The following is a 27,065-nucleotide window of genomic DNA, read 5'->3' on the forward strand; positions in this document are numbered from 1 at the left end:
CTGGCTTTTTGAACGGGGCGCGAAGTGTGCCGAAAGTCGCAATGCATTCCTGTCTATTGAGCGCTCAGCTCCCATCTATCTGCACTGGACGCAATAGGCACTCGCCGCATTCCTGCCTATAGAGGGCTCAGCTCCCGCCTGCAGTGTGTTGCTGCGTTGCCGGCCGGCATGGAGGCCCACAGGTGCCGACGGCCAATCTCGCTCGGTCACGGGTCGGATTCCACCTAAGTGATGGATCACCGTCGCGGCATTAACACACGAACGGATGATGCGCCGCGGTCGCTGATATTACTTCGTGCAATACATTTCGTGACCATTAGGAGGAGCGCCTTTCGGCGTCTTTATTAGCTGTGAAGAACTGCCGCCGCCGGCGTCCCGGACGGCCGCGCTGATGAGCCGAGAACTGACCCATTCATCTGCAGCGCCGGCTCGCATGGTGATTAACCCGCGACACGTAATTACCGGCGCTATTTCGGCGGCTCCGGTCGAACCCAGGCGGCCGGCCCGTGATCCGATCGGTGGCGGCGGCGATTGAGCCATCACGGCGCGCGGCGAACGTCGCAGAACGGCTCCGCGCCGCATTACCACCATTTTTCACCGGCAAAATCAGCGCACGGCTGAAGCAGCCCGATGAGCCGATCCCCTGCTGATGACTCGCCGTCCTGTTTGAGATTTGTTTTCCCCGACGTGTGATTGCTTTCAGACGTGAGATGCTCATCTCGGAATGCCGGATTGTTTTTGCTGCACGGCGCAATAGGAATCTGTTTAATCGCTCTCTCGTCATGTGTCAATGCCCTGTTATTTGGCGAGACAAAAACGATATAGGAGATGATTTCAGTTTGTGTTTTTACTCCCGTCTTTGATTAATTATTGGCATTGTTTTGCGGAGGAATGCCATTGTTTCATGATGATGGCCCTTGATTGCTCACGAAACCATTTGGTCAACGTCGTTAGTACCTACAACTGATGGATATTTGCGGCACAGGGAAAGGTAGAATTGTATCTACCTATAGGTATTACTGACCGGGCCGACATTATTTGAGAAAAAAAAATCATTGCATATTTTGGCTTACATATCTAATTAGTTTTAGCATTTTCCTAAATATTTAATTATTAGTTATAATGGCTTTGCCCCATATAACTTTTTAGACCTTTCATGTGCCTTCCACGGCTTGTGTGTGCGTTTGTATGCCAGTTTCAATAATGCCTTGGGCAACACATAAAACAGACGCGTTCCTCAAAATGTGCATACTGCTATACAACTGAAGCTACTTCATATCTTTGCTCCTCATTTTTGATTCATGGATTGGCCCACAAATATCACGTAATGTTCGGCAGGCGCCGTCTTACTGACTGTCAGCATAGAACAGACATGCGCATTTACACCATTCAATCTTCATTCCAGAGACTGCTCGAGCGAGTTCCATTTCAGCGGTGAATGACGTAGAAATTTATGGTTTGCATGCTTACATTTCTGTAAGCTGTAACTCATTTTTATGTTTGCCTGAATCAGACTAACACAATGGTATTGTAGTTCGGAAGTGATAAATACTGCACAAATAACTGACCTGACACTCTGGAGTTGCCTTGCATGGACGGCTGTCTATCCCCACGGGCGACATAATGTCGTCACCGGCGGCCCCCAGGCGGTCAGTGAGCGACTCCCGTGTGACCTTTGACCGGTGCCGCTCACATTCTTGACCAGTGCCTGCCGGTGACGGCGAGCCATTGGCAGCGCCATTCTGGTCAGCGTTGCTGTGAAAATTGGTCTGCATTTTTCACGGGCGCGCTGCAGTATTTACGGCCATCAGCCATGTTCAGCGCGTGCTGTGTGATTGGGCCCACGGGTCGGGTGACGGTGGCACTCTGCAGTGTCACAGCCGGCCGCAGTGAGGCGGCCTACCTGGTCACTGTACGGTCGGTCGGTCTAACCCGCGCCCGACCGCCACGGCCATTACCCACTGTCAACGGCAATTTCACAGAAACGATGAGCGAGCGGCCATCATCGACCGCCGGTGGTGGGGCGGCACGTGTGCCTCCCCGCCTCCCCCGCTGAATGTGTGAGCCCTGTATGAGACCCACTCCCCCGCTGACCCCGTCTCGTCTCTGTGTGACCCACAGTTCAGCATTAATCGTCAGACGGGCGTGATCCGTCTGGTGGGGCCGGCCAGCCCGCTGACGCAGCACTCTGAGGAGAACTTCACGTTCACAGTGGTGGCCCGCGATACGCACAACCTCAACGACACCGCCACCGTGCACGTGCACGTCATAGGTCAGTGCACGACGGGTGACCTCTGACCTCTGGGAATGTTCGCTGCTCCCTGGTCAGAGGTCAAGGTATGAGGCCATCTCTAGACGTTGTGGATATATCCGGCCATCATTGCACGCTGGGTGTTGTTTTAGCGTTATCGGCGTGTGCCTCCTGGGTGATCCTATATTAGGGGAAGGGCGGTGCTCAGGGGCGGAACTTCCCATACAGTTGGTGGGGCGACTGTCCCACCAGCTTGGTATTCTGCCCCACCAATAAGCGTTTTGCCCCACCAACTTTGGCTGATTTCTAAGACTTGGTTGCTTTGCAAATTAATCATGTTCGCATTGAAGAGCTTTGGAATGTCTGTTTAATGCAAAATATTATACCTATCTGTAATGATGGGAATTGATTCAGTGTGGCATTTTATTCAACTTCATAATCGGACATTGTGGGTTTGACGACTTTTTGCCCCAACAACTTCCCTGGAAAAGCTCCACCCATGGCGGTGCTGCAGGGTGGGCTACGCCGTACCAGGGGAACAGAAACCAACAACGCCCGAGGCTGCGCTGAATGTCATGCTGCCACTGAAACATGTAAAAAGGTGGCGGAAAACATTATGGTTAGATATTGATTAAATAAAGGGGCTTGCTGTAATGAGAGCTTGTCAAGTAAGAAATGTTTGCCTTGCATTACTCGACTTTCATTGCGAGAAAACTATGCAGATTAACTTCAGTTGATTAACTTAATTTTAACAGTGCCCACAAATGCAACTACAAATGAGTAATCACAAGTTTAATTTTTAGTAAGTGATTTCCAATAGGCATTTGTGATTTTTAAATAGACAATTCATGTCTTATCTTCAAAATTGTTTTGACTTAATTCTGAAATGTTGTTGATCCATAGCGATATTACAAACTCTCATTTTGGCCGGTACCCCAATGGCTCCCGCTCTTATATTTTGGTTTTCATTTCCTATATATTTTTTGTTTTGTTCAAACACCGCCTCTCTCGTTCTGCTGAAACTGGCCTCCCATTCGGAATATCTATGTTGGGCATTATTTGCCGAGGTCTGTTGGTTTTGCCCTGATCCGTCCGCCTCGGGGACACCGAATGCCATCATCGGCGCTGCGGCCCCGCACCAAATGCATGGCCGGGTGCGTGTTTTGCATACGGTGCGCGCTGCCTTTCGACGGCTGTCTGGCGGCGGGGAACAAAACAGAGCAGCGCGCGGCCTACTTTGGCCCCCGGGCGCGTTCTCAGGGTATCATCGCTCTGTGTGGTTTCGGCCGAGCGAGCAGTGTTTTTGTCAGCGCACCGATCGGCAGGTGAAATTCGGGCGGCGGTGGGTGTGGTCGGCGCCGGTGGTCCGGAGCGGGGCACCGATGGACACCGATGGACACCGATGGCGACCGGTGGTGGTGTGCCGAACCCGAGCGGCGTAAAAGCACGGGCAGCTCCGACAATCAAACTGAGTGCCATTTGTTCCGAGCGCGGCCGACCCGCTCTTCGCCACACGAACAGTGATCGCTGAATAATACAGCCGCCGTCTTCTCTCTTGGAACAAGAAAAAACTCGGCTGCCCGCCTGCCGACCAAGTTTGGCCATTTGGCCGGGACGTGCGGCGCCGTTCTTCGGGCGGCGTCCATCCAACTCCGAGCGCTCATCTCTCTCCAGTCGGCGCCGCGCCGTCGGTCCGCGCTTCTGCACTCACCCACCTGTTGTAGACGTCTTCTGAGCGTCTGTAACTTTGGCGGATCGCCGGCCGACCATCGCCACCGGAAATTCGTCCCTGCCGCTAGATCCAGCCTTGGCCAACCACTCGACGCTGCATCGTCCGGCATCGGACTCGGGTCGAAACGACGCCTCACATACAAACAAGGATGGCAGCGGCGGCGGTGGTTGCAGAGAGGCGGTGATCAGCGTGGAAGGCAGGGCACAGGATTGTCCCAGCCGGTGCCATCACTCTGGTCTCTGGCACCCATTGGCCCGGAGCGGAGATGGAGAGCCGCACACCAACCTCATATACCGCCTGGCCTCGCTCGCTCCACCGTGCTGTCTGGGTCCAGCCGTACCTTTTTCCGTTTATCCTCGTGTCTTACCATTCCACCCCAGACTGAACAGGGTCGTTCATTTCTACATACATGCTGGTCTCTGCCGCTCACGATGATTAATTGGATGGATGCCCCTTGATACGGAATAAATTAAAGCGACGTGACATAGCCAAAAGAGAAATAATATTATGTACCGCTAACCCACCCAGCCACAGACTTCTCTATATATAGAGAAGTGTGTTGCCCAGCGCATATCGGAGTTGCCGATTGTGTTTTCCGTAGTGTTTCAGGGCTAGGAGAAGAAATTTTTGATGGAATGTTTTAATTGTGTTACGGAAATGGGTGACTGCGATCAAGATTAACTCCTTGAGACAGCATCTGACCTTGTTCACCCACTTCTGTCCACAGATGTGAACAACAACCGGCCTGTGTTTCCACTGTGCGCCCAGTACCGTCCCGAAGTCGAGGAGAACAAGGGAGTTGGCACTGCCGTTCTCAGGGTAAGTCCGCCAATCAACTCATCTGCACGGACCTCAGACGATTCACCGTGATCAGTAGGAGAGAGTAACGTCTCTCTGCATTCAGACCGTGGCGGCGTCCTGCGTTTCCACGCCGCCAGGTTTTCTGTCGCACTATCTAGCTGGTGCCAAAGCTGCATGTAATTCAGTGACAAGTGGCTCTGAGCCGCCGTGCGCCGAGTGGGGAGGGTGAGGTCGGTTTGACACGCAGGTGTGCGCGCACCTGTGGGAGGGGCCCCGGGGAGGAGGGACCGTCAGGGGTGTTCGTTCCGACGCCGCGTTCGATCGGGCCGCATGTCGCCGGCGAACGAATAATTAATCGGCCGGCGATCGCATTGAGCGGGTCCTGACAGCGCTGTGATAGCCCGAGCGTCGCCGGTGACCCGGGGGACTTGTGCGCGGCATGTCGCCCCGCGCCGGCCGCCCGCCCGCTGGCCCCGACACCTCCGCGCCGGGCATTTGCCGGCTCCCTTAACGTTACTTTCTTCAGGCATCCTCTGCTTTTTACATAACCGATGTGATCGATAAGCACGACTTCTTTTACGGAAATATTTCAATAGCGTAAAAGTCTTATCGATGTCTTTTTCTGTCTTAAATTCCTGCTTTTATATTCTTTCATCATGCATCGCCTTTATACCATTGTTAACGGATCTCCCGCATTCTTTCTCTCCCTGACACTATATTTTCTCGTCTAATCAAGAACCGCTTCTCAAGCGGTTCTCTTTGATGACCCTCGTGGCAGGCTGCTCACATTATATGCAGGTGCCGTTGCGTGACCTGCCACCGGTGAACCGGCGAGCCTTGTGACCGCCGCCGGCGTCTCTATATTCTGCAGACACGTCCACTCAAACATCTGGTCATCCTTCAGGGGCCGGGCGTCACTTTACTGCGCTTCTGAAGCCCGGTGTTACAGCAATGAATCCCTCGCTAGCCGTGGACCCTGGGGGTCGCGCTGGTTAGCAGGAGTCTCGGGAGTTTCCCGGTCCTGAGCCGACTTAACTGGATGACTTCTGCCACCTGTCATAGCCGGTCCCGCTCTTGGAAACTTCAAAAGATGACTTCTTCCGCCTGTCTGGAGCTCATGGACTAGCCGAATCGCCCACCAAGGAGGCGTCGCGTCGGGTCGTCGTCAGGCATGCCAATTAAACGATGCATTTTACGCAGTTGAAGAATTCGTCCATGGACCATGTATGTTCAATTGTAAAGGGATGAATTTCATTGCCTCTGATACATACACACATGATGCACTGCAGGTCGCGGCCTTATATTTGTTTAACTGCTTATGATGCCTTATCATAATTGGCGAACGGCCAGCTCATATTTAGCTGTACATATATTTAGTTCAGCGCATTTAGCGTCGAATCCCGCTGGGATCATGTATATAAAATAACCTGATTGTAGCGGCCATTCGGTTTGTTGCGGAGACACATTGCAGGAAAGTCACGCAGTAGGTAGTATAAGTACAGCTCGGCTGCGCGGCGGGTGGGCGGTCAGGGTAGGGTTAGTCGCCCCATGCTCCCCCCTCCCCCCCGGTGATTAGTGTGTGGCGTGACCGACATCGTCGCGGCGGGGATGGGGGGGGGGGGGGGTGACGACCCATTTCCACCAAATCACTGTCGGTAGGCCTTCAGCATTTTTCCACCAAAATGGAAAGTGGCCGCAACGAAATGACTTTGCGGATAATATCGGTCATTTAGCGGGCTTCATAAAACATGTATAACACTGGACGGAGAAATGTCTTTGTCACTTTCCAATGGTGCACCTTTTACGTACATACACCCGACATCGTTGGGTCCACGAGAATCAAAAAGTGTTTCTACGTAGCTAAAGCTGCACTGTGCGTTGATGGAATCAGGACATAGGGACTTTCAGAGACATGGTCAGTCGACACGATAATGCATGCCTACAACTACAACAAATGTCATTGTGTCGTGACTGACGCAAAAAGCGCCACAGAATATTCCATTGGCTAATGGAAGGGTGAGCGCTCATGCTATATTGACGATTTCTTTGTCAGTTACCGTTCGTTTTTTGCTCCATTGACAAAACACAAATAAGAGTCAGCACACCAGCAAATGTGCTGTCAGTTAGGATAATTGCATTGTGTACACCGTACAGCGTCCATTTGGCTTGAACTGTGTATGATGACAACTCGTTGGGCGCTAAGTAAATGACTCAATATAAGCGTATCGTACTAACTATACATGTATTGTACTTTCAGTATGGCCATTACCTACGAGTATAATGCTTCCATTTATTGTGTATCTTATCTGCAACTCGTTTTTTTTAAACTATTGCACAAGTGTTCACTGTTCATGGCATAAACTGTTATGGATATGCTACGAACTGACCTTTGTTGAAAATCAAGTCACCATGTCAATCAAGCATGTCAATCAACCATGATTCTGAGCAAGCATCTAGTTACCTCCCTGTAGCTAACTCTCCCATCCGGTGTCCGTTTTGCCGGCAGCTGGAGGCCACGGACGCCGACAAGGGCCAGAACGCCGAGCTGGTCTACTCGCTGGTCAACAGTCCCAGCTCGCCAGAGTCGTTTTTCGCCATCGACCCCGTCTCCGGCCAGCTGACAACGGTCAAGGTAAGCCCGCTCCTTTCCCACTCAATTATGTGAAAAAAGCCCGAAAAAATAAAATTTCATTTCAGTATCAACCGTCCACATTTATCAGTCGTCAGTTTGTTTGGCGGATTCGAAAACTCCACTTGTGTACGTTTCAGCACGGCAAGCACAGCAACCCGGTTGTATTTTCACAATTTGCCGGATGTCACTAATGGCTGTCGTGCGCCGGTATTTATTGATAACATCATTTCCAAGAGGTTATGCATGATTTCAGGAATATTTTTAATGATACATTCCAGCACGACTTTCCTCGCCGCCTGGGTGACCACCAAAATTTGTCTGCAATCCACGCTCGCATTAAGTTTTTTTATTTGCCGCCGACATGCATGGTTATTTTCATCATCGTGAAATGTTCGTATGCGTTGAAAATGCACAGTTGAGGGTACGTCAATCTGGAGTATTTGAACTTTGAAGGATGTCACTACAGTTTTATGGAAGTAAACTGCGAAGGCTTTAAAGGGACCCTCCCACCTTCAAAAAAGTTAATGAATTGGCATAAAAGTGATGTTGCTAGGTTCAGAAAGAGCGAAAACGAATATCTACCAAATTTTATCGAAAAATATTCACCGGTTTTCAAGATATTAAACTTTTACTTTTGTTTACTTTTTGGGATATCTGCTGTTCCTAGCGACTTTATTAGAAGGTGCGGCATTTGTTGCGCGCAAAGCACCATATACCATCGCGTGTACCAAACGTTTTAGTAAAAGATTTAAAAAATCGTTAGATCTCCGCTGACGTCACACATTCAGAGGGGTATTCAAAAGCATTAGCCCCTCTGAATCAAAACGCTGCAATTTTGAAATTCAATATTTCCGATTTAAGGCATTTCTCGATGTTGTGAGTGCCGAAACCGGTAATTGTGAGCCAGGGACCCCATTTTGGCTATCTCAACTCAAATCTAATGTTAAGGTGGGAGGGTCCCTTTAATAGGACGAAGTTATGATTCTGCAAGCAGGTGAAACGGGGTTAGCGAATGAGCCATTTAAAACAATATGAGAAAATTCCTCCGAATCACTCTGTCTTACTGCTACGCACTAATTCAAGTTCACTGTGCGACTATCGTGCTGAAGACGCCTGGTGTCCGTCGTAACAATCAAATGTAGCTGCCGACAAACGGTGGTGAAAGACGCAGTTCTTTGTGACGCAGTCCTCCTCAACTTGTTTTATGTTTCGTGATGACTCGTATAGTGAAACACCTGCACACGTCGGCTTTGCAGCGCTTTATATTGTCAATAAAAAGTGCCGAATGATGTCTTAATCAGGAAAACACTTAAGGGATTGGTTATGAAAATAGCTCAAGCAGTTGATTGTTTCCAACAACTCGAAATGATGGAATTCATTTTGCGACGGTAGAACGTGCCTTCGAGCAAAGTTACATAGTCATGTGGGTTTAAACTATCTGCAAATGAGCGTCTTGTGAAATACAGTTCAGATATCTTGCTTGCTAACATTTTCGTTTTCCTCTCATTGCACTGGTATCCAGTTCTTCGGAACAAATTGTGCTAAGACATATAGTTTGATTTCCATCTGTTCCATGCTTCCCAATCACCTGTGACACTTGGGGAATGTGGCGTCTGTCTGACGAAGCGCGCTCCCATCCATACATGCGGCGTGCATCTCTGAATAGAAACGCCCCGATTGCCGACGCAGGGAGCCCGGCGCAATCCCAGCATGCATTCGGCCGGCCGGCGGGCGCTGGGCGGCGGAACCAATAACCGCCGCCCCGACAGCCAGTGCCGCAGTGCTGCAACAGCTGGCTGATGGCTTTTGTCGCCGGCTGTATTCGTCTCCGAGTGGACTGGGAACGGCCAAGGCCAGCCGAGCTATTCAGAGGTCTCCGGGCCCCGCGGCCGACCGCCGAACGGGGGTGACGCCGGCGCTCACCGAACGGGGTGGTCATTCAGACTTATTCATCGAGTATGCACGTTTCAGGTACACTGCTTACCGTCACGCCTCACTGAGTGTCCGACGTCTGTTGTCATCTGACGCCATACGTTTTATCGATGATCCTATCTTGCTTATCTTGTTCTTGAGTTTGCGCATCGTTTTCTGGCGTGCGGTCTATGACATAATTCGGCAGATAGCATGGTGCTACCTAATGTCGTACCGTAGGTCTGCAGTGGCTACGGCTCGTTCCCATAATGATATATAACACAATTTGACGTCACCTGACGTCATCTGGCGTCACTGTGTCACGTGACGTCACACGACGTGCCACGTGACGCGGCGCTCCATCATCGAGTGACAGCGGGCGGCTCGGTGTGTCGCCTCCCGGCCGTCGCGTCATGATACAGCGTCACGCGAATCCGTCATGCGCCGCCTCTGTGTCGAGGGCGTTCCTCGACGGTTTTTTCTCGCGTCGACTGCCGTCGCTGCCGTCTCTGCTCTATGATCGATCTGAGGCGCGGTGTCGCGTTGTGCCCGTTTTTATGGATACCTGTCTGCCAGCGATACTTGTATATGTGACGGAGCAGCGCGCCAGGAAACGGTCCGAAAAACGTACCGTCTTGGCAGTGACACCGGCTGGGACTTCTACAGGGGCGGAGCGTCGTCCTGGGTGACTTTACAAGAGGTCACAGACAGACAGGAGAGGTCGCCGGAGAGGCGGGGTGGGAGGTGTATGAGACGGATGGTGTATCGAACCGCTGAAGCTGAATTAGAGACGGAGAACTTGCCGGAGAAAGGCTGCAGCTCATTTTTTTCTACTAATGAAATTATTAGAACCAGCTCATGGACCGTTTATGCGGCATTGTTGGGCTATCCACACCACCAATTAGGAATTTATTAGCTATGTCACTGGCATAATAGTGTGAGACTAGGGTGACCCGCGTGCTCCGCAACGCGAAAAGGGATATTTTCGATCGGCGGGTGTTCGGTTGTTCTTGTGTCGGTTGGGTTATCTATCCATTTCGGTCGATTGCTTTTTGACGGCTAAACGTTTTGGTTTGTGGAAAAAATATCCACCGCATCGAGGTGCCCGTGTCTGATAAGCATGCTTTCCACTTCAGAATCTGTCAAATGTGCTTTATAATTGAGGTGCGTAGTTTTAAGACAAATGAAAGGCGTAGATAATTTTCGCTAAAAATCGTTTTGCAGAGGTTTAAAACATTTATATTTTTAAGAATACTGTTGCTTGTCATGCAAACGTGATGATTGGATCTTGGAGAGAATTGAATGCTCTTTCTAATGATAGCATTTTCAATTATCAAGCGTATCAGGTTAAGCAGCAAATCCCGTGTATCTTTTTAGTGGCACATTATGGACAAATACCATTTTAATTCAGCGATTTTTCCACATTGTTTTTGATCAATTAGCTGTCCACAATTTTTCCATGAGAGGCGGTACATTTCTCTTGGCAATTGACGTTGTTTCAACTCTCTCAGTCTGATGGTCACGGGAAAATAAAATAAAATCCAAAATCCGTTTGAAATGGCACTTTTTGAAATGAAATTGCCCTCACACTTGCACGTGGCGCGTGCCACCCCTGCACCGCACACTATTCGATTGCCCGTTCGATTCTCTACACGATGCTGTTTTCCCCGTGCCGATCGGGCGCACGGCTACCGAGATATTGCACGGGGAACGGACCCGTGTCGGGCAAATTTAGCCATTTTCGCCCGTTTTTGCCAGCCGATTTATACATGTAAAGTCTATGACGCGAATTTGCACTTTTTGGGCACGCGCCACGCGCTCGCTATCGATCCGATCGAGCCGAGACCGCTCAAAGGCACGTTGTCCATCCTTGTTCTATAACTTGCGCAAATTTCAGCGCGGTAGGTGCAACGGTGTGACCTGTAACCCGCGCTACGTAGCACCATGTCGCGACCTTCGTAATAGACAGAAACTACGCCTTCCTCAAATAGTAATATAGACAAGCGGCTGCGCCACTTGCTTTGCTGCGTGGTAGGAAAAAATTGCGGCACCAGCCAATTTGCTTTCGAATGGTGTTTGATTCATGTCGATGTGTCGTCTAGAAGCATAGATATGGACGGAAATGTGAAGAGAATTTAAAAAGAGCTGTTCTGAGGGCGTTGTTCGATGAAATTTGGGTGATACGGGGTCAAGACGGGTCAAAGGGGTCAGCCCCGGTCACTTTGGGTCAGGCCAGGTCACATAGGTCACCTCTCGTCCGCTGGGATCAGCCCGGGCCACTGTTCTGCTTTTGCCTCCACCACTACCCCTACCCCTATCACTACCCCTACCCCTACCACTACCCCTACCACTACCCCTACCCCTACCACTACATCTACCCCTACCCCTAACACTACTACTACCCATACTCCTACCCCTACCACTACCCCTACCACTACCCCTACCACTACCCCTACCACTACCCCTACCAATACCCCTACCACTACCCCTACTACTACCCCTACTACTACCCCTACCACTACCCCTACCACTACCCCTACCCCTACTACTACTTCTACCACTACCCCTACCCCTACTACTACTACTACTCCTACCACTACCACTACCCCTACCCCTACCCCTACCACTACACTACCCCTACCACTACCCCTACCACTACCCTACCCCTACCAACACCGCTGGGTCATGTCAGGTCACAGAATAATTGGATCCAATCAGTACTAAAATATCAGACCTAAAGTGTTCTCAGCCCTGCCTCTATTCGTGCCATTCCATTACCCTTACTCGATTTTGTCGGAAATGGCGCTTTGTGGCAAATGTGGCGCATTGCGGCAAATGTGGCGCATCTGTACCTGTTGGTTGAGCATGCATCCTGGCACCAAATTGTACCCTTATCGGGCCATATTTGACAAAACTGTGCGATTTGCGGCAAAAATGGCGCCTTGTGACCAATGTGACGCATTGCGGCAAACGCGGTGCATTTTTATACGTGTATCACAAACTGTTTCCATTGAACGAAAATCAACACGTTCTCTCGCCACTTTTCATTCAAATTAATAACTTGCCGATCCGCCAATGCGAGGCACTCGCCGCCGATCGGCATGCATTTAGTCCACAAAGTTGTCGACCCCGGCTCTCAATGAAGATCTACGAACCAATCAAAATTTCATTGGCGTTCTTCCAGCGCGCCCCACGCGCGAACCGTGCACCCCAGCGAGTCGGAACCTAGAAAAGGCGCTGACCCGCTCTGTCACCTAGAAGGTGTGCAAATTTCAACCCCCTACGATATACCGTCTGCCCTGTAGGCCGGCTAAATTGAACCCACTACACGGCGTGGCGGACAGACAAACAAACAGACAGACGGATCCTGTTCAAATAGTAGTATAGACAAGCGGCTGCGCCACTTGCTTCGCGGCGTAGCCATAAAATGCGGCAGCAGCCAATTTGCTTTCGAACGGTGTTTGATTTAAATTGATCTGTCGTCTGGAAGCAGAGATATGGACGGAAACGTGCAGAGGAAAATTTTGAACATAATAACTTCGTTGGATGAAATTTGGGTCATACGGGATCAAGTCAGGTCAAGTTGGTCATCCCCGGTCACACTGGGTCAGGCCAGGTCATCTTCGGTCAGGCCAGGTCGTATAGGTCACCACGTCACATTGGATCGGCCTGTACCACACTTCTACTACTTCTACCCCTACCCCTACCCCTACCCCTACCACTATCACTACTCCTACCACTACCTGTACCACTACCCCTACCACTACCACTACTACAACTCCTACCACTACCTCTACCACTACCCCTACCCCTACCCCTACCACTACCCTTACCCCTACCCGTACCACTACCCATACCACTACCCCTACCACTACACCTACCCCTACCACTACCACTACCACTACCCCTACCACTACCACTACCACTACCCCTACCCCTACCACTACCCCTAACACTACCCCTACCCCTACCACTACCCCTACTACTACCCCTACCACTACTACTACCACTACTACTACGGACTACCCCTACCACTACCCCTACTACTACCCCTACTACTACCTCTACTACTACCCCTACCACTACCCCTACTACTACCCCTAACACTACCCCTACCACTACCCCTAATACTACCACTACCCCTACATATACTACTACCACTACAGTACCACCACTACCACTGGGTCATGTGAGGTCACAGACTATCATATAAACTAAAAAAAGAGTTCCTAACCCTGCTTCTACTCGTGTAATTCCATTATTCTTCATCATATTTGGTGGAAATAGCGCATTGCGACGAATGTGGCGCGTTGCGACAAACGTGGCGCATTTGTACCTGTCATTTTGTACTGCATCCTTCCACCGAATTGCACCTTTATCGGACCATATTTGATAAAGTTTTGCGATTTGCGACAAAAATGGCGCCTCGTGACAAATGTGGCGCACTGCGGCAAACGCGGTGCATTCGGTTAAGCGCATAAAAACTGTCTTTATTTACCGAAAATCAACACCTTCATTCTCCTCTGTTTATCAAAATAAATAACTTGGCCAATCCGCAAATGAGAGGCACCCGCTGCCGATCGTCATGCATTTTATTGTCAAAGTCCATCGAACCCGGCTGCCGATGCCTTGAAGCAAACTTGAGATCCGAGCAAAATTAGGAGAAAATGCACCTTTTTCCAGGGCGTGCCACGTGCGAACCATCCACCCCCCGGGACTCGAAACACGACACTGCACGTGCGCGTGACGTCATCAACACGTTGCGAAAATTTCAGCCCCCTCGACCGCACCGTTTGACCTGCGCACGGCGTCAAAGCACACCTCTGCACGGTGCAAACAGACACACAGACAGACAGAGTTTCATTTCACAAATAGTATAGTAGATGGCTCATAAGGCTGGCAAGTGCAATTTTATTGTCTTGGGAGACAAATAAACCAGTGGTCGGGTCATTTCGTGCCTTACAAATGACACCATTTTCCTACTTCAGTTGTCTAATTGCTGTTAATTTATCCAGGCCAGTGCTGGCTGGTAGGCCGGCCCACACTGATTCCGACCGGTAGCCTGCAGAGCGAAGACCTGGGCTGGCGCGCTATGCTGTTATAGGTGCAAGGTACGAAATAGGTGCTGTTGTTTTTATGCTCGGGGTGGGTAGGGGGTGCAGGCTGACCTGGTGCGCCGGCCTCCCATTCAGTCTGCTGAGGTGCCAATGCCACCGCAATCGGCACAGGTAGTGAACTGTTTTATCGGCCATATTCGGGGAGAACCAGGCGCCTTGTTAGTCACAGCCGCCCTCTGCTCCTGACATTTGCAGCGCCTAAACGGATCATCACTCTGGCGATGTGCAGAAATATTTAGTATTGTTATTTAACATATCTGTTACATAACTGCTAATAAGTGAGGCAATCACAATTACTACGTAGTATAGACATAGTTATAGTTAATTGTACAGTGCTTTGCGTACTTTCGATTTTGCTCATTTGTCATCAAAATTCTTTTTAGACTGACACAGTGCTCTATATACTTATATAGTTCAGGTAGTGCACTGGCAATTTTAAGCGTACGTTATTGGACTTTTGCGAAGATCACTGATTCCTTCGCCTGGAGACGGGAGACAGACACCGAGAATTTGCTGAATAATGTGACTGACAACTCAGAGACACGATGCTACTATTTAACTGTTACAGCCATCTTCATGCCTGTTTGACAACCAAACTCACAAGAAAAGTAGCTGTGTTGCCGCACAGGAGAAGGCCCTTTGAAGCCTTCTTTACAGCTCACAACAATGCAAGCTTTCTACAACCAGCCGTAATGCTCAGCAAGAAGAAATGTCGAACTTCAATGAGCGATGTTTTTTGGCGAGTGGCCTGGAGGCACCCATGCAGGCAACTGTTGCTGAAAGCAAGCGCGTATTACAGCTTCAAAGTTAGCACTATCGCGAGAGCGGCCATATAACGAGCGAGTATGTGTAACTTCCGTTTGATGTTTGTATACAACATTTTTCTTTTTAATTTCGTTACGGTAATAAATAGTTGAAACATTCAGGCGGCCACTGTCCTGCTCTTCATCTATGACTTACCTACCGGAGACCGAGTGCCTTACTCTTATTCGGTCAGGAGTAGCATAACTGACACTGTTTGCCGGGAGTGCCATTTCGCGTGCTCGTAATCACGCATTAACCGTTCATTAGGCGGTGGCGAATGGCTTCCCGACGTTAACGCATGCATGTCTGCGAGTCATACTCTTTGATTACGGCCGGTTATATGGAGTAAACTAGGCTTCTGCCCTCCCGGCTTGTGATATAAACGGGCTCACCATGCGCTCGCACGCTGCTCTCCGGGCAATCCTCCACTCGTATAATATGCAACAGCGGCTGGCAGCTGTGGTCGGAATCCTGCGGAGTGCTTAGTGCTGAGTGCTTGTTGTCGAGTGCAACTTATCTGGCACGGTTAGAACTTCACCGAGATAGCAGAATGGATGCACTGTCTGGCTCTGGCGAGACCGTCTACACCTTTCAGAGTGCAGACTGCTCCATGCGCTGGTCCAGCCCTTCAAACAGCCTGGCTCCAGCGAAGGCTCGAACCGGCAGCGAATGCTGTCAAGTGTCAATCCCTGAAGTCCTGCAGGGTGTATATCGCCACACAGCTCGGCGTGTAGCCTGCTGTAATCGACTGTGAATCGGTCCCGACATGGGCGAGCAATCTCCGGCGAGCAGTCCCGGTTCCCTGCAATTTCCATAGCATTGTGCCTGGTCGAACCGGCTGTAAAGAGGTTCCTATTGCCGGCCGACCGGGGCCCGCGCAGCTCGCTGGCCTGACGGACATGTGACGATTAAAGAGATGACCTACTGCGTATCCAGAGACCCGGCGCGAATCGGGGTAACTGTTATCCATTGTCCGAAAATGGAGGCATTGCCAACTGTGCCGGTCGTAGGTTGGCTAACTACTCGGAGCTGCAGTGTTACCAACCATGCGAGTTTGAAGTGGCGAAGTAAGCAACAGGGCTGTAGGCAGTAGGCGAAAGTCGGCCTGATTGTCATTTTCGTGAAAGCTTTTATTTAGCCGTCATTGCACTGGTAGGTCTTTACTTATCTGTTCATCTGCACATGATTCGTTGATTATGCATGACGACACGATATAACTAGTTGGTTCATATGTTTAGGATGTTTAGTTTCACGCAACAACCGTCTGTTTCAGGTGTTCAACCGCGACGAGCCGGACCATGAAAAGGAGCTGCGTGTCATTGTCAAGGCCAACGACAAGGGCGTGCCCTCGCTGGAGGGAACCTGCGCCTTCGTCGTCAACGTGCTCGATGTCAACGACAACGCGCCCATGTTCGACAAATCGGTGAGTCTCGGACGCTGGAGCATTGTCGGCCCATGTTCGACAAATCGGTGAGTCTCGGACGCTGGAGCATTGTCGGTGGTGATAGCAGAATGGCCATGGACTCAGTTCTGACCAAAAATGTGCAGTTGCTCGCATCGATCGAGAGCTGATGAAGGGACCACCAGATCACCAGCTAGGACCGGGCCGCGCCGCAATCCGCACATATTGTTTGCTGATTGGACCTGTTGGGTCATTGCTTTCCAAAGCTTTAATGAAGTGCATCGATTTGTGTGTGTCATTTCCATCGGCGGCGGCGGCGCCGGCCGGCCGCCAAAGGTGAACTGTTTTGATAGTATTGATCGCTCTGTGGCGGTCTCGACGACGGCTGCGGCCGCTGGCTCGCGCACACCTGGGCCGCTCTCACGGCCACCGCTGCGAGACGGTAGAACCACGACCGTCTCCCGACAGTGTATCATCGCGGACCGGAGGCTGCCACCAGGCCGGCCACCGCAGACATTAGTCGGATCAGCAGCACGGCCCGGAAAGCCGCCGAGATACGGGTGGATCCCTTCCCCAGCGACCTAATCCCCAGCGAGACAAATGACACATGGCACATGTGATGAACCGTGTGCTAGTCCTGATGGCGTGTTTTCTTACGTCTGGCTCAGTTGTCATAGAAACTGCTTCACTATACAAACCTATACCTACAACTTAAGCTGCTGCAGTCCGCGAGACAGTCGCCGGAAACTGATAATGTATGTACATTGTAAGGTATCATCGGAACCGTCTTACCTGCCTTAGCTAGAGCTGCACTGTCATTAGCCGAATAGAAAATTGACTCGAGTAACGCTCGAGAAGGAGTTGACCATATGCATGACGTCGGGCGCAATGCTCCCTCACCACTCCGATTACCGGACATATATGGTCTAAGCCTTGTAAAACCTCCGGATTCTTCTGAAAATACGACTCATCCCTGGTCCGAAGACCTCCCATTATTCTCATTTTACCAGCCAGCTCAAAGTTCATCGCCGAATACCATCCATACACGAAGTAATGGGAACAAGAATGTAGGGACTACTATGTAGCTTGAGAACGCTCCATCATCTTCTGCTTGCGCTCTTGCAGCAAATATCCGGTATCGCATGGTTTTAGTCGAGCCGTACCGGCCTACCGGCCGATCGAGCGACGACGATTCGCCGCCCGACGACCAGACTCTGACGTTTCTCATAGTGCGCATACACGACCGGCCGTCTGCCCGCCGTCTCTCCCGGCTGGACGTTTGTCATGCGCGCTGCTTGACAGCCGCATGGCCATTTTCCCGTGCCGCTCGATCGACTGCTCTTGTGCATCTATGCGGCCGACATAAGGAAGTGGGCAGACTTGGGACTCGATCGGATAGAATGGGAGTCGAGAGCTTTGGAGCTGACTGAGGACAGAGCCAGGGAAGTGACGTGGAAAGGTCAGTGTAAAGGTTGTCATCTGCCCAGAGACCGCGGCGGCAGATCATTCAGAAGGAGCGCCGATCAGCCGCCGTTTGCATCTTCAACGCTGCCAGCAATGCGCATTGCGCGGCTCGGCGCAGCGGCCTTACGTTGTCACCGCCCATATGCATCTGATTCGCTTTTGAGAATTAAATTGAATGTAGCATGTCGTGTATGTGAAATGAGGTGCTCAAATGGGTCGCAAGCGTACGCTCTCGTGCTCGCTAGGGTACGTGACCTCCTGCTAAAGGTTCCGCTGGGACGTAGTTACTTCCTGGCGGGGTGTCACGGTGAATTCGTTACACCCTGTGGGCCAGGATGGTCGTGACGATGGCAATGGGATCACATAGGCCTATCACAAACGCGGCCAGAATTGGCATACCTGGAATGCAGAAAGATAAACGGAAATGTGGAGCAATTTTCCATCGCTAAAGCAGAACGAGAGGAAACGCTGGTGACACTTAATATCACCGGGAAGTGATATTGAGTCATGACCCGAGAATGGTGCCGCGCTTGGCTTTTCCAAAAGATCGGTTTTAAAGCAGCCACCTCCTAAATGCTTCCTCGCTGAAGTGGCGATGAAGGCGAAAGTGTGAAAACTCCAGCATCTGCGGTCTACGGGCGCTTGACTACGGGGACATACTCACCGTCAACGTTTGCGGTGCTATTCCCTACACTGGCGTGACTACAAGAATATTATTCGTATAGGATGAAGTAATCAATGCTACATATATGATCCGTTTAATCTCATCTGAATCGATATCCCATTGGCGTTCCATTTCAGACTCGGATATGTTGCTACATTTTGAGCCGCCATATATCAGGCGTAGGTCTCGGTAGTCGACAGCCGTGGCAGACTATTGACTGGCCTACATGCCTAGCCTGGTGAAGGTCGCCTGGAGCCTCGTGCCAGCAAGACATGCGACTTTACGACGCTAATTTGCCCTTGCCCTTTGATATTTTAAGTTGGACAACCTTACTCTTCGTCACGCAGGTAGTGATTTCAGGTAGGTACAGCGGGTGACTTATGCGGACTTTGAGGTCATGCGGTACACTGCTAAGTCTGAGATACCTATATGCATGTTTAAGGCATTACCAGTAAATGTTAAGACATCTCTTTCTCCATTCCACCATTCATTCACAGAATATCTTACAGAATATCTACAGAATATCTTAGACCGCTCGAGCACGGCTTATTATTCACTGCGCCAGAATCGGCGCTGTGAGTCGTAGAGTTGCACTCTAGCCTCGTTACTCGGCCGATTCGTATTGGTAGTACACTCTAGCCTGGTATCCGGCCGGTTAGTATCGTTACACTCTAACCTGGCTACTCAGCGCGGTTCGTATGGTCACCCTCTAGCCTGGTTACTCAGCGCGGTTCGTGTGGTCACACTCTAGCCTGGTTACTCAGCGCGGTTCGTATGGTCACCCTCTGGCCTGGTTGTTCGGCCGGTTCCCAGCCATCCATCCATGGTGACCGGTCGGCGCGCGCTGCTCGCTCTGAGCTGGTGGACGCTCCCGGCTGTAATGTAGACAGCTGGTGGACGCTCCCGGCTGTAATGTAGACAGCTGGTGGACGCTCCCGGCTGTAATGTAGACGGACGGCTGGCGGCGAGCAGGTGCTACATAGCCGGTGCTGTCCGCCTGAGCCCCGGGCCCCGTGGACAGTGATCGGTGGCCAGCGCCGCGGCCACGGAGATTTACACGCTGTCCGGTCTGTCTGGGCAAGGTCTGGCTGTAGTCTGTCTGGCAGGGTCGGACTGTAGTCTGTTGGTCTGGTAAGTTCTGGCCGTAGTCTGTCTGGCAGGGTATGACTGTAGGCTGTCTGTCTGGCCAGGGTCGGACGGCAGTCAGTCAGACCTGATGAGGTCTGACTGCAGTATGTATGAGCAAGGTCGGACTGCAGTCTGACCGTCTGACCAGGGTTGAACTGCAGTCCGCATATCTGTCAGGGCTGAACTTCACAGGCTGTCTGTCTGGTCAGGGTCGGACTGCAGTCTGTCTGTCTGACCAGGTGAGGTCGGACTGCAGTCTATTGGTCCTACCAGGTGAGGTCGAACTGTATTCAGTCTGTCTCGTAAGGTCGGGCTGCTGTATGTGTGTTTGCCAGGGTCGAACTTCAGTCCGTCTGACTGGCCAGTGGCCGTCTGTTGGGCTGCAGTCTGCCTGGCCTCCTGCCTGACTGTCATCCAAGAGTAATGACAAAACACCACCAGTTTGATACTAAGTCAGTGGCCATGAAGCCTCAGACAAAGTATTTCGCGGCAAGTCGGACTCAAAACAAAGATGGATATTGGATTCTCACTGCTGGTCAAGTTGTCGCCGTGGCCCACTCAGACTGATTACTCGCGGTCTCTTTGGTTTGGCGACTGTGGCGTTGGCGGGGACCGATGGAAGAGCTCGGTCTGCCCGGTCACGTGACGGCCATGAAACGGCAACCGGCGCAGCGCGGCCGTGCTGCTGCTGCTCTGCTGAATTATCGAGTGCGCCGCGGCGCCCTGCAGCCGGTCCTCGGGCCGGCCAGCTGGGACCGCCACGGGCGCCGGTGGCTCATTGGACGGTGGCGCCGGCGATCAAACGGCTCATGGGGAGGGATGTTGCAGGATCAAACGAAGGAACCGATGACAATAAGAGAGTAGATAAAGCATGACAAATGATTGCGTATTTGGCGAATGTGCACTAAAAGTGACATTGGTTTTTAGTTTTTACATTACATAGATGCGTCGCAATGATGACTGGCATGCTGTTAACAGTTCTTGAGGCAGACGGTTTACACATCGTGCATATTTTTTTTTCATTTGTCGTGCCGAGCGATGTCAGATATTTACTTACTTCTCGCTATTCGCATTATCTTGCTTGCTGGCCTGTTTATCAGAGCATCGAAATCAATGAAGGAAGACATCAGCTCAGAATATGCGAAGTTGTGTGATCTTTTCTCGGTCTTCATTTCTGTTCGAATGGATCGACCTGCAGAAGAGATTTCTGGCATGGTATCGGCTCCGCCGGACGTCTCGTCCGATGGCAGGTATTTATCGTCGGGGAGGCGGCCCGGCCCGCTGTCGGCGGCGCAAAGTGGCCATCCGTGTCCCACGCGGGACGATTCATTGTCGGACATCAGCCCGGTCCTCACCGAGACTTAGAGCCGGCCGGTGACAGAGGTCCGCCATTACAGGTGGCCTGCCGTAACCTTTCGTGTCCTGTCTGCACACCGGTCGCCGTGACTTATGGTGACCTATCGCGAGGCCTCCTGACCCCCTTGTCCTCCCGCGTGACCGGCCACTTTTAGAACGCGTGTAACCGTTTACCCGTCTTTGCTTTCTGGTCTCCACCGTTACCCCGACTCGCCTATACCGTTCCTGTTTTTGTTTTACCCCATAGTTACTCGTTCGGCCCTTCCAGCCATTCTATTGACTACCTATTGACCTGTGGTGACATGTTAAAGTTGCCATGGTGCCCTGACCTGGACCCCATCTCTCCCTGCAGAACTACCAGGAGACTATAGCCAAGGACACGGACCCGGAGTCGGTGGTGCTGCGCATCTCGGCCACGGACGCGGACAGTGACGCCAACGGAGCCATCGAGTACTTTCTCAACGCCAGCCACCCGACGGACGCCAGCTACTTCAGCATCGAGCCCCGCACCGGCGTCATCACTCTGGCCCAGCCGCTCACCCAGGTGGGTCACGTGATATTGCGCTGTTACCTATGCTCAGTTTACCAGGTAGGCCACGTGACATATGGTCATCGCCCGGAGTCAGCTTACCAAGTGGGTCATGTGACACGAAGTCTGGGAGGTTAAAGGTCAGCGTGTGAGGATGCTGGATAGGCAGGAGGGAGTCGAAATTCGCAGTAGTGGGATGTATGACTCAAATGAATGCGGGACACCGATGCGAAGCAAGGCCGGCTGAATGTCAAAGGCTGACAGTGATCGGCTGTTTTCGAAGGATGAGGGTCAGGTGTCGTGCATAGGTCGTCATATATGGTAAATGTATTGAAGTAGGTACTCCATAGTTGTAATTTTACTTATGTACATCTTAGACGCTGCAGGCAGTAAAAGCAGGCAACTGAAGTCAGAAAATTCATTTGAGAGATGGCATAACTGCTGTATACATACAGGTGTTGTATAAGTAGGAGGTCACAGTTTAGCAGCATGTGTTAACAGCTCCAGCGATGCATTATATTTGCGTAGCAATTATACCCTGTTTGTTCAGTTTTATCCGTTATAACTGCGAGCTAGCTCTGTTAGCATTGCTCCGGACACCGTTGCTGTCTATTGATTTAGGGACTTAACTGGTTGAAAATGGTCCGGTGTCTATCGTTTTATGCCATTTTGTTATGAAGACATGTGAAACACTGTCGTGACTGTGCCTCGTGACCGCACTAATCCGTGCTAGTCGTGTCACAAAATTTCCATGTTATCCGTATTATCCCCTTAATGATGGACACCGGACGCCACTGTGCATCGGAGCAGACACAGCTGACTAAAATAAGGCCTAATGGAACCCGATCGCCATGGCCGGCACGCTTAGCTTTATTCTGTAACGAGGCCCATGGCAGAAAACATTATCTTAAAAAGAAAAATAAGATCCCTTTTTTGGGCTTAAAATGCTCAGAATAATTTGAATTTTATGAAACGCTTTTTATACCAGTTATAAATTTCCTCACAATTGGACGTACTTACTAAACGTTAGACTCGGTCGCGCGCATGCAAAAATATATGTTGTAACATACATACGCCTATAAACGTAGCCCTTTTCGAGACAGAAAATTGATATTTATATTTGCCTAAAATGCAAATAAAAAGTTACCTACAAAAGTATCAATGCCCTATAAACGCTGATGGTAATTTATCGCTGAGTAATGAGTATGGCGCGTTTATCAACGAACAATATATCCTCATTTGCGTTACAAACAAAGGTCATGCTGTATGAGATGGAATGAAGGGACAATAGCTAGCTAGTTCTTCTTTACTCTTAATGTGTAGGCGCTTACGTCGCGGGAAATTCACGAAACGTATATGCTGTCGTTTGTTGCTCCGTGCCTTTCTCGTCATGTCGTGCCGTAATGCCGTAGTCGTACCGTGCCGTATCGTGCCGTACCATAGCTGTCGGGCGTCCCCTGTTCTCGTGCCGTGCTCTATTGCCGTGAGCGGATCCTCACGGCGTAGCGCCTGCCTCTGCCGTGAGAGGTCACGGCTGTCACCGTCTGGGTCAGTCGCTGGTCGCATGTGCGGCGACAGCACGGTACACATCGCACATCGCGCGACAGATCCGTAAGCCGAACGTGTGGCGACAGCGCGGTACACAGCGGCCCTCCGCGCGGTCCTGGCGTGTCACCCACAGTCCCACACGTTGGGAACTTTCACCGGCGCCCGGCGGCCGGCCGAACCGTGTGTGTGTATAAGGTGTCGCCAGGGATTTGGGAGGTCACCAAAGGTTTAGCGGTGTCCTGCTCCTGGGGCGGAAAGGTCACCGGTCCACAGACGTTAGTCAGGCTGGGTGTTGTCGACACGTCGTCACGTTATTTCTGCAATTGGGACAGAGTGGTGTCTTTGGTGGTCCTTGTGGCCTCCGTCCATGGGACAAATGTTTGGAATAGGACAGATCAGCTGGACGTCTATTATGTGATGCATGGCTGTGATATGTGAGTGCTGTAGCCTTGGAAGGTCTGTTGTGGATTTAAGTTTCCGAGACTTATATGCTGGACCTGTCACTGTATGTGCCTTTTCCTGCGCCATATCATATGATTTCATAAGCTTTGATGTTGGTGTAGACTGTAGAAGTTAGTATTACAACTGCTGCTGAATGAAATATTTTCCTTTGAACTACCTCTAATCTGCATACAAGATTAAGGACGAAGGCGAATTCGTCTCAACTTTTGAAATGCTTAAATATTGCGTGGTGTTTCCAGAGTATCTTTAATGAGTTTGAAACGCTTAATTAGAGTGCAGTAAGTTGGTTTCTCATAAATCCCGTGCCCCGCCGAGATAGGCGTCTCATCAGATGTCAGTACAAGAGCTTTACCTGCCACAACTTTTAGCTCCCGTATGCCCTCTTATTTTCTCATCATGTCTTCTGAAAACAGAGCTTACTATACAATAAGTTATCCCGTATCTTGTAACGTTTACCAGCGTCCAAATCACGCCCGGTTTTGTCCTGACACTGAGCTTGTCTCCACAGATCGCGATTGACTACGAGTTCCAGCTGCGGGCGATCGCTCGTGACCGGGGCACCGTGCCGCGGTCGGCGTCAGCGCCCGTCATCATCACCGTCAAGGACTCGAACACGCGTCCCCCGACGTTTACCGTGCTGCCCAACGACACCTACTACCTGCCCGAGAACTACCGAGACACCGAGACGCCGATCGCCCGGCTCCGCGCAGTGTGAGTGGTCCCCGGCCTTCGCAATATACCTACACAGACAAAGGTCATGTGTGTACTCACTCAGTTGCATGGATATACGCTTCAATGGCGGTGGAAGGTCCCCGGAAAGCCGACCGCGGAAAGGAAAGTTGCACCGTTTTACGTGCAGTGGATGGAGGTTGTACTGGCTGCTGAGCTATGGTCTGGAATTTAAGTCCTATGGTGTCGGCTATGTGTTTTGACTGATTTATTGAGTCATTCAATTAGTGCGAGGTGTTTACTGTCGTGTGTAGTCGTCTGAAGCCTTTATGAAGTGTGAGGCCGATGTTTTTGCCACAACAGAAGCGTTTTATTGGGTGCTCCTTCGGGCTCGGCGTGAGCGCGTCTTCATTTATGTATACTGTTGTGTAGGTTACGTGCCGCTGCAAGCACCACACGGCGCCGGCAATGCGTTATTAACCCGGCAGTTGCTGGGGTATTTCGCCACCCACCGCTTGCTGGGGGGGGGGGGGGGGGGGGCGTTAAACGCCCCTAGCCGATAACTCGAGAACCAATAGGCGCAGCGAAACGCACGAGGCGGCAAACGAAAGAACGCGACGAGACGCTTCAGATGAATACTTTAAAGTTGAATTTTGAGGTCAGAGGTCAGGTCAAGGTCAGGTCAAACACCTGAAATCGGGCTTTCAGTAGCATGGACTTCAGGACTTCGCAATGGACTCCTCAGTCCTCTCGTCATAAACTCTGTCAAAACGGTGCACGATCCATCATATAAGGCCTACAAGAGTGTCAGCTCCATGTAGGGGTCAGTCAAGCATAGGTCAGGGTCAAGGTCAACTCAGGTCAACCGGGTAGGCACATATCCCCGAAAATCAAAACTGATATTCGCAGCCTGTGACACATGTTTTATGGGTAATTTGGGGCGTAGAACACGATGGTGACATTCATTTTATCATATATGTACGTGTTTGGCTCGAAAAGTTCAATTTAAGAAATGCATGTATCATGGTGGTGAAGTAGGTAGTCACGAGAAATTGCCAAGATTCAGTTCGAGATTTTGGAAAATGCGGAACGATAATCAATAATCGAAGATAGCCATTTGATTGTTCATGGTATCGGCAGTCTAATGGCGTTTACGGCATGTCTGTATGTCTATTCTGTGATTTTATATGATTTTGTGAACATATGCCGTTTTTGGTCGAAAACTCAGAAATCATAACGTCACTAAAACCTCGATATCTCAAAAAATTTCCGATCGATTTTTTTTTTGAAACTTTGTCACAATAAACTTCAATCGATTCCATACAGGTACCCAAAATTTGGCGCGCCTGCGGCGCGCCGTTTTTATGCTATGGCCCGGCGAAAAAAGTGGGGGCGTTTAACGCCCCCCCCCCCCCCAGCAACTCGCGGGTTAAAAGCAGTCGGTATAACGTGCGAACTGCATGACTGAAGGATCATACTGCGCCACGAAGATACTCCAGTCTGGATCATTTAAATATGTCAATGTCCTTGCGTCGTATTAGCCGTTTTCACGACGGGCTATCCGGCGAATGCACCTGATGTGACCAATTCTGCACCTAATTTCTTTTACAGCAAATATCTTCACTTATGAAATTTGAAATTATTTCAGTGTTTTAATCGATGATGCTCTCTGATAATATGACAAAGCAGGCGTATAAGCAATTAGTGCAATCCTAGCTGATAGCTGCTAAGAGACACACTGAACCTGATTTGAACAAATCTGCACCTAATCTGTACCAGATGTGCACCAAATGTGTACCAGATGGCCGTCGTGAAAACGGCTATTATCTATTTCTATCAATCAGTGTCAGCAGCTCCTCAGCAGTCACAATTTATTCTACCTCATGATGTCGTTTCGTTCTCACCGTTCTCCACTTATCCCTGTTCTGACCGCTCTGTGTACGTTCTTGCAGGTCCAGCTCACCCACCAACCCCAACGTCTACTACGACATCGTGCATGGCTCCCAGGAGCAGGCCAACAAGTTCCGGACGTTCGTCATCGATGACGACGGCGCCGGCGGGGCCATCATCAAGTACGGCGGCAGTCGGCCGCTCGACTACGAGAAGATCAAAGAGTACACGCTCACCGTGCGCGCAATGGTGAGTGTGGATGGTTCTCCGTGAGCAGCGGGTCGGTGCGCGCTATGGTGAGTGTGGATGGTTCTCCGTGAGCCGCGGGTCGGTGCGCGCTATGGTGAGTGTGGATGGTTCTCCGTGAGCCGCGGGCCGGTGCGCGCTATGGTGAGTGTGGATGGTTCTCCGTGAGCCGCGGGTCAGTGCGCGCTATGGTGAGTGTGGATGGTTCTCCGTGAGCCGCGGGTCGGTGCGCGCTATGGTGAGTGTGAATGGTTCTCCGTGAGCCGCGGGTCGGTGCGCGCTATGGTGAGTGTGGATGGTTCTCCGTGAGCCGCGGGTCGGTGCGCGCTATGGTGAGTGTGGATGGTTCTCTGTGAGCCGCGGGTCGGTGCGCGCTATGGTGAGTGTGGATGGTGAGCCGCGGGTCGGTGCGCGCTATGGTGAGTGTGGATGGTTCTCTGTGAGCCGCGGGTCGGTGCG

The 27,065-nt window shown here is 50.9% G+C and overlaps 1 protein-coding gene across 2 annotated transcripts in view; it reads left to right on the plus strand.

Moving 5' to 3' along the window:
- The window catches only part of LOC122389151 (neural-cadherin-like), a 145,772-nt gene that overhangs the window by 70,323 nt on the left and 48,384 nt on the right, over positions 1–27,065 (plus strand). For both annotated transcript variants that reach the window (XM_043380884.1, XM_043380885.1), the window contains 7 exons: positions 2,122–2,272; positions 4,711–4,802; positions 7,291–7,416; positions 16,522–16,671; positions 21,615–21,806; positions 24,310–24,512; positions 26,423–26,609. In XM_043380884.1, coding sequence (XP_043236819.1) covers positions 2,122–2,272; positions 4,711–4,802; positions 7,291–7,416; positions 16,522–16,671; positions 21,615–21,806; positions 24,310–24,512; positions 26,423–26,609 — 1,101 coding nt within the window. The remainder of the gene's footprint in view (positions 1–2,121; positions 2,273–4,710; positions 4,803–7,290; positions 7,417–16,521; positions 16,672–21,614; positions 21,807–24,309; positions 24,513–26,422; positions 26,610–27,065) is intronic.

This window comes from Amphibalanus amphitrite, unplaced genomic scaffold (genome assembly GCF_019059575.1).
Source record: "Amphibalanus amphitrite isolate SeventyFive unplaced genomic scaffold, NRLGWU_Aamphi_draft 000345F_arrow, whole genome shotgun sequence".
Classification (NCBI taxonomy): Eukaryota; Metazoa; Arthropoda; class Thecostraca; order Balanomorpha; family Balanidae; genus Amphibalanus; species Amphibalanus amphitrite.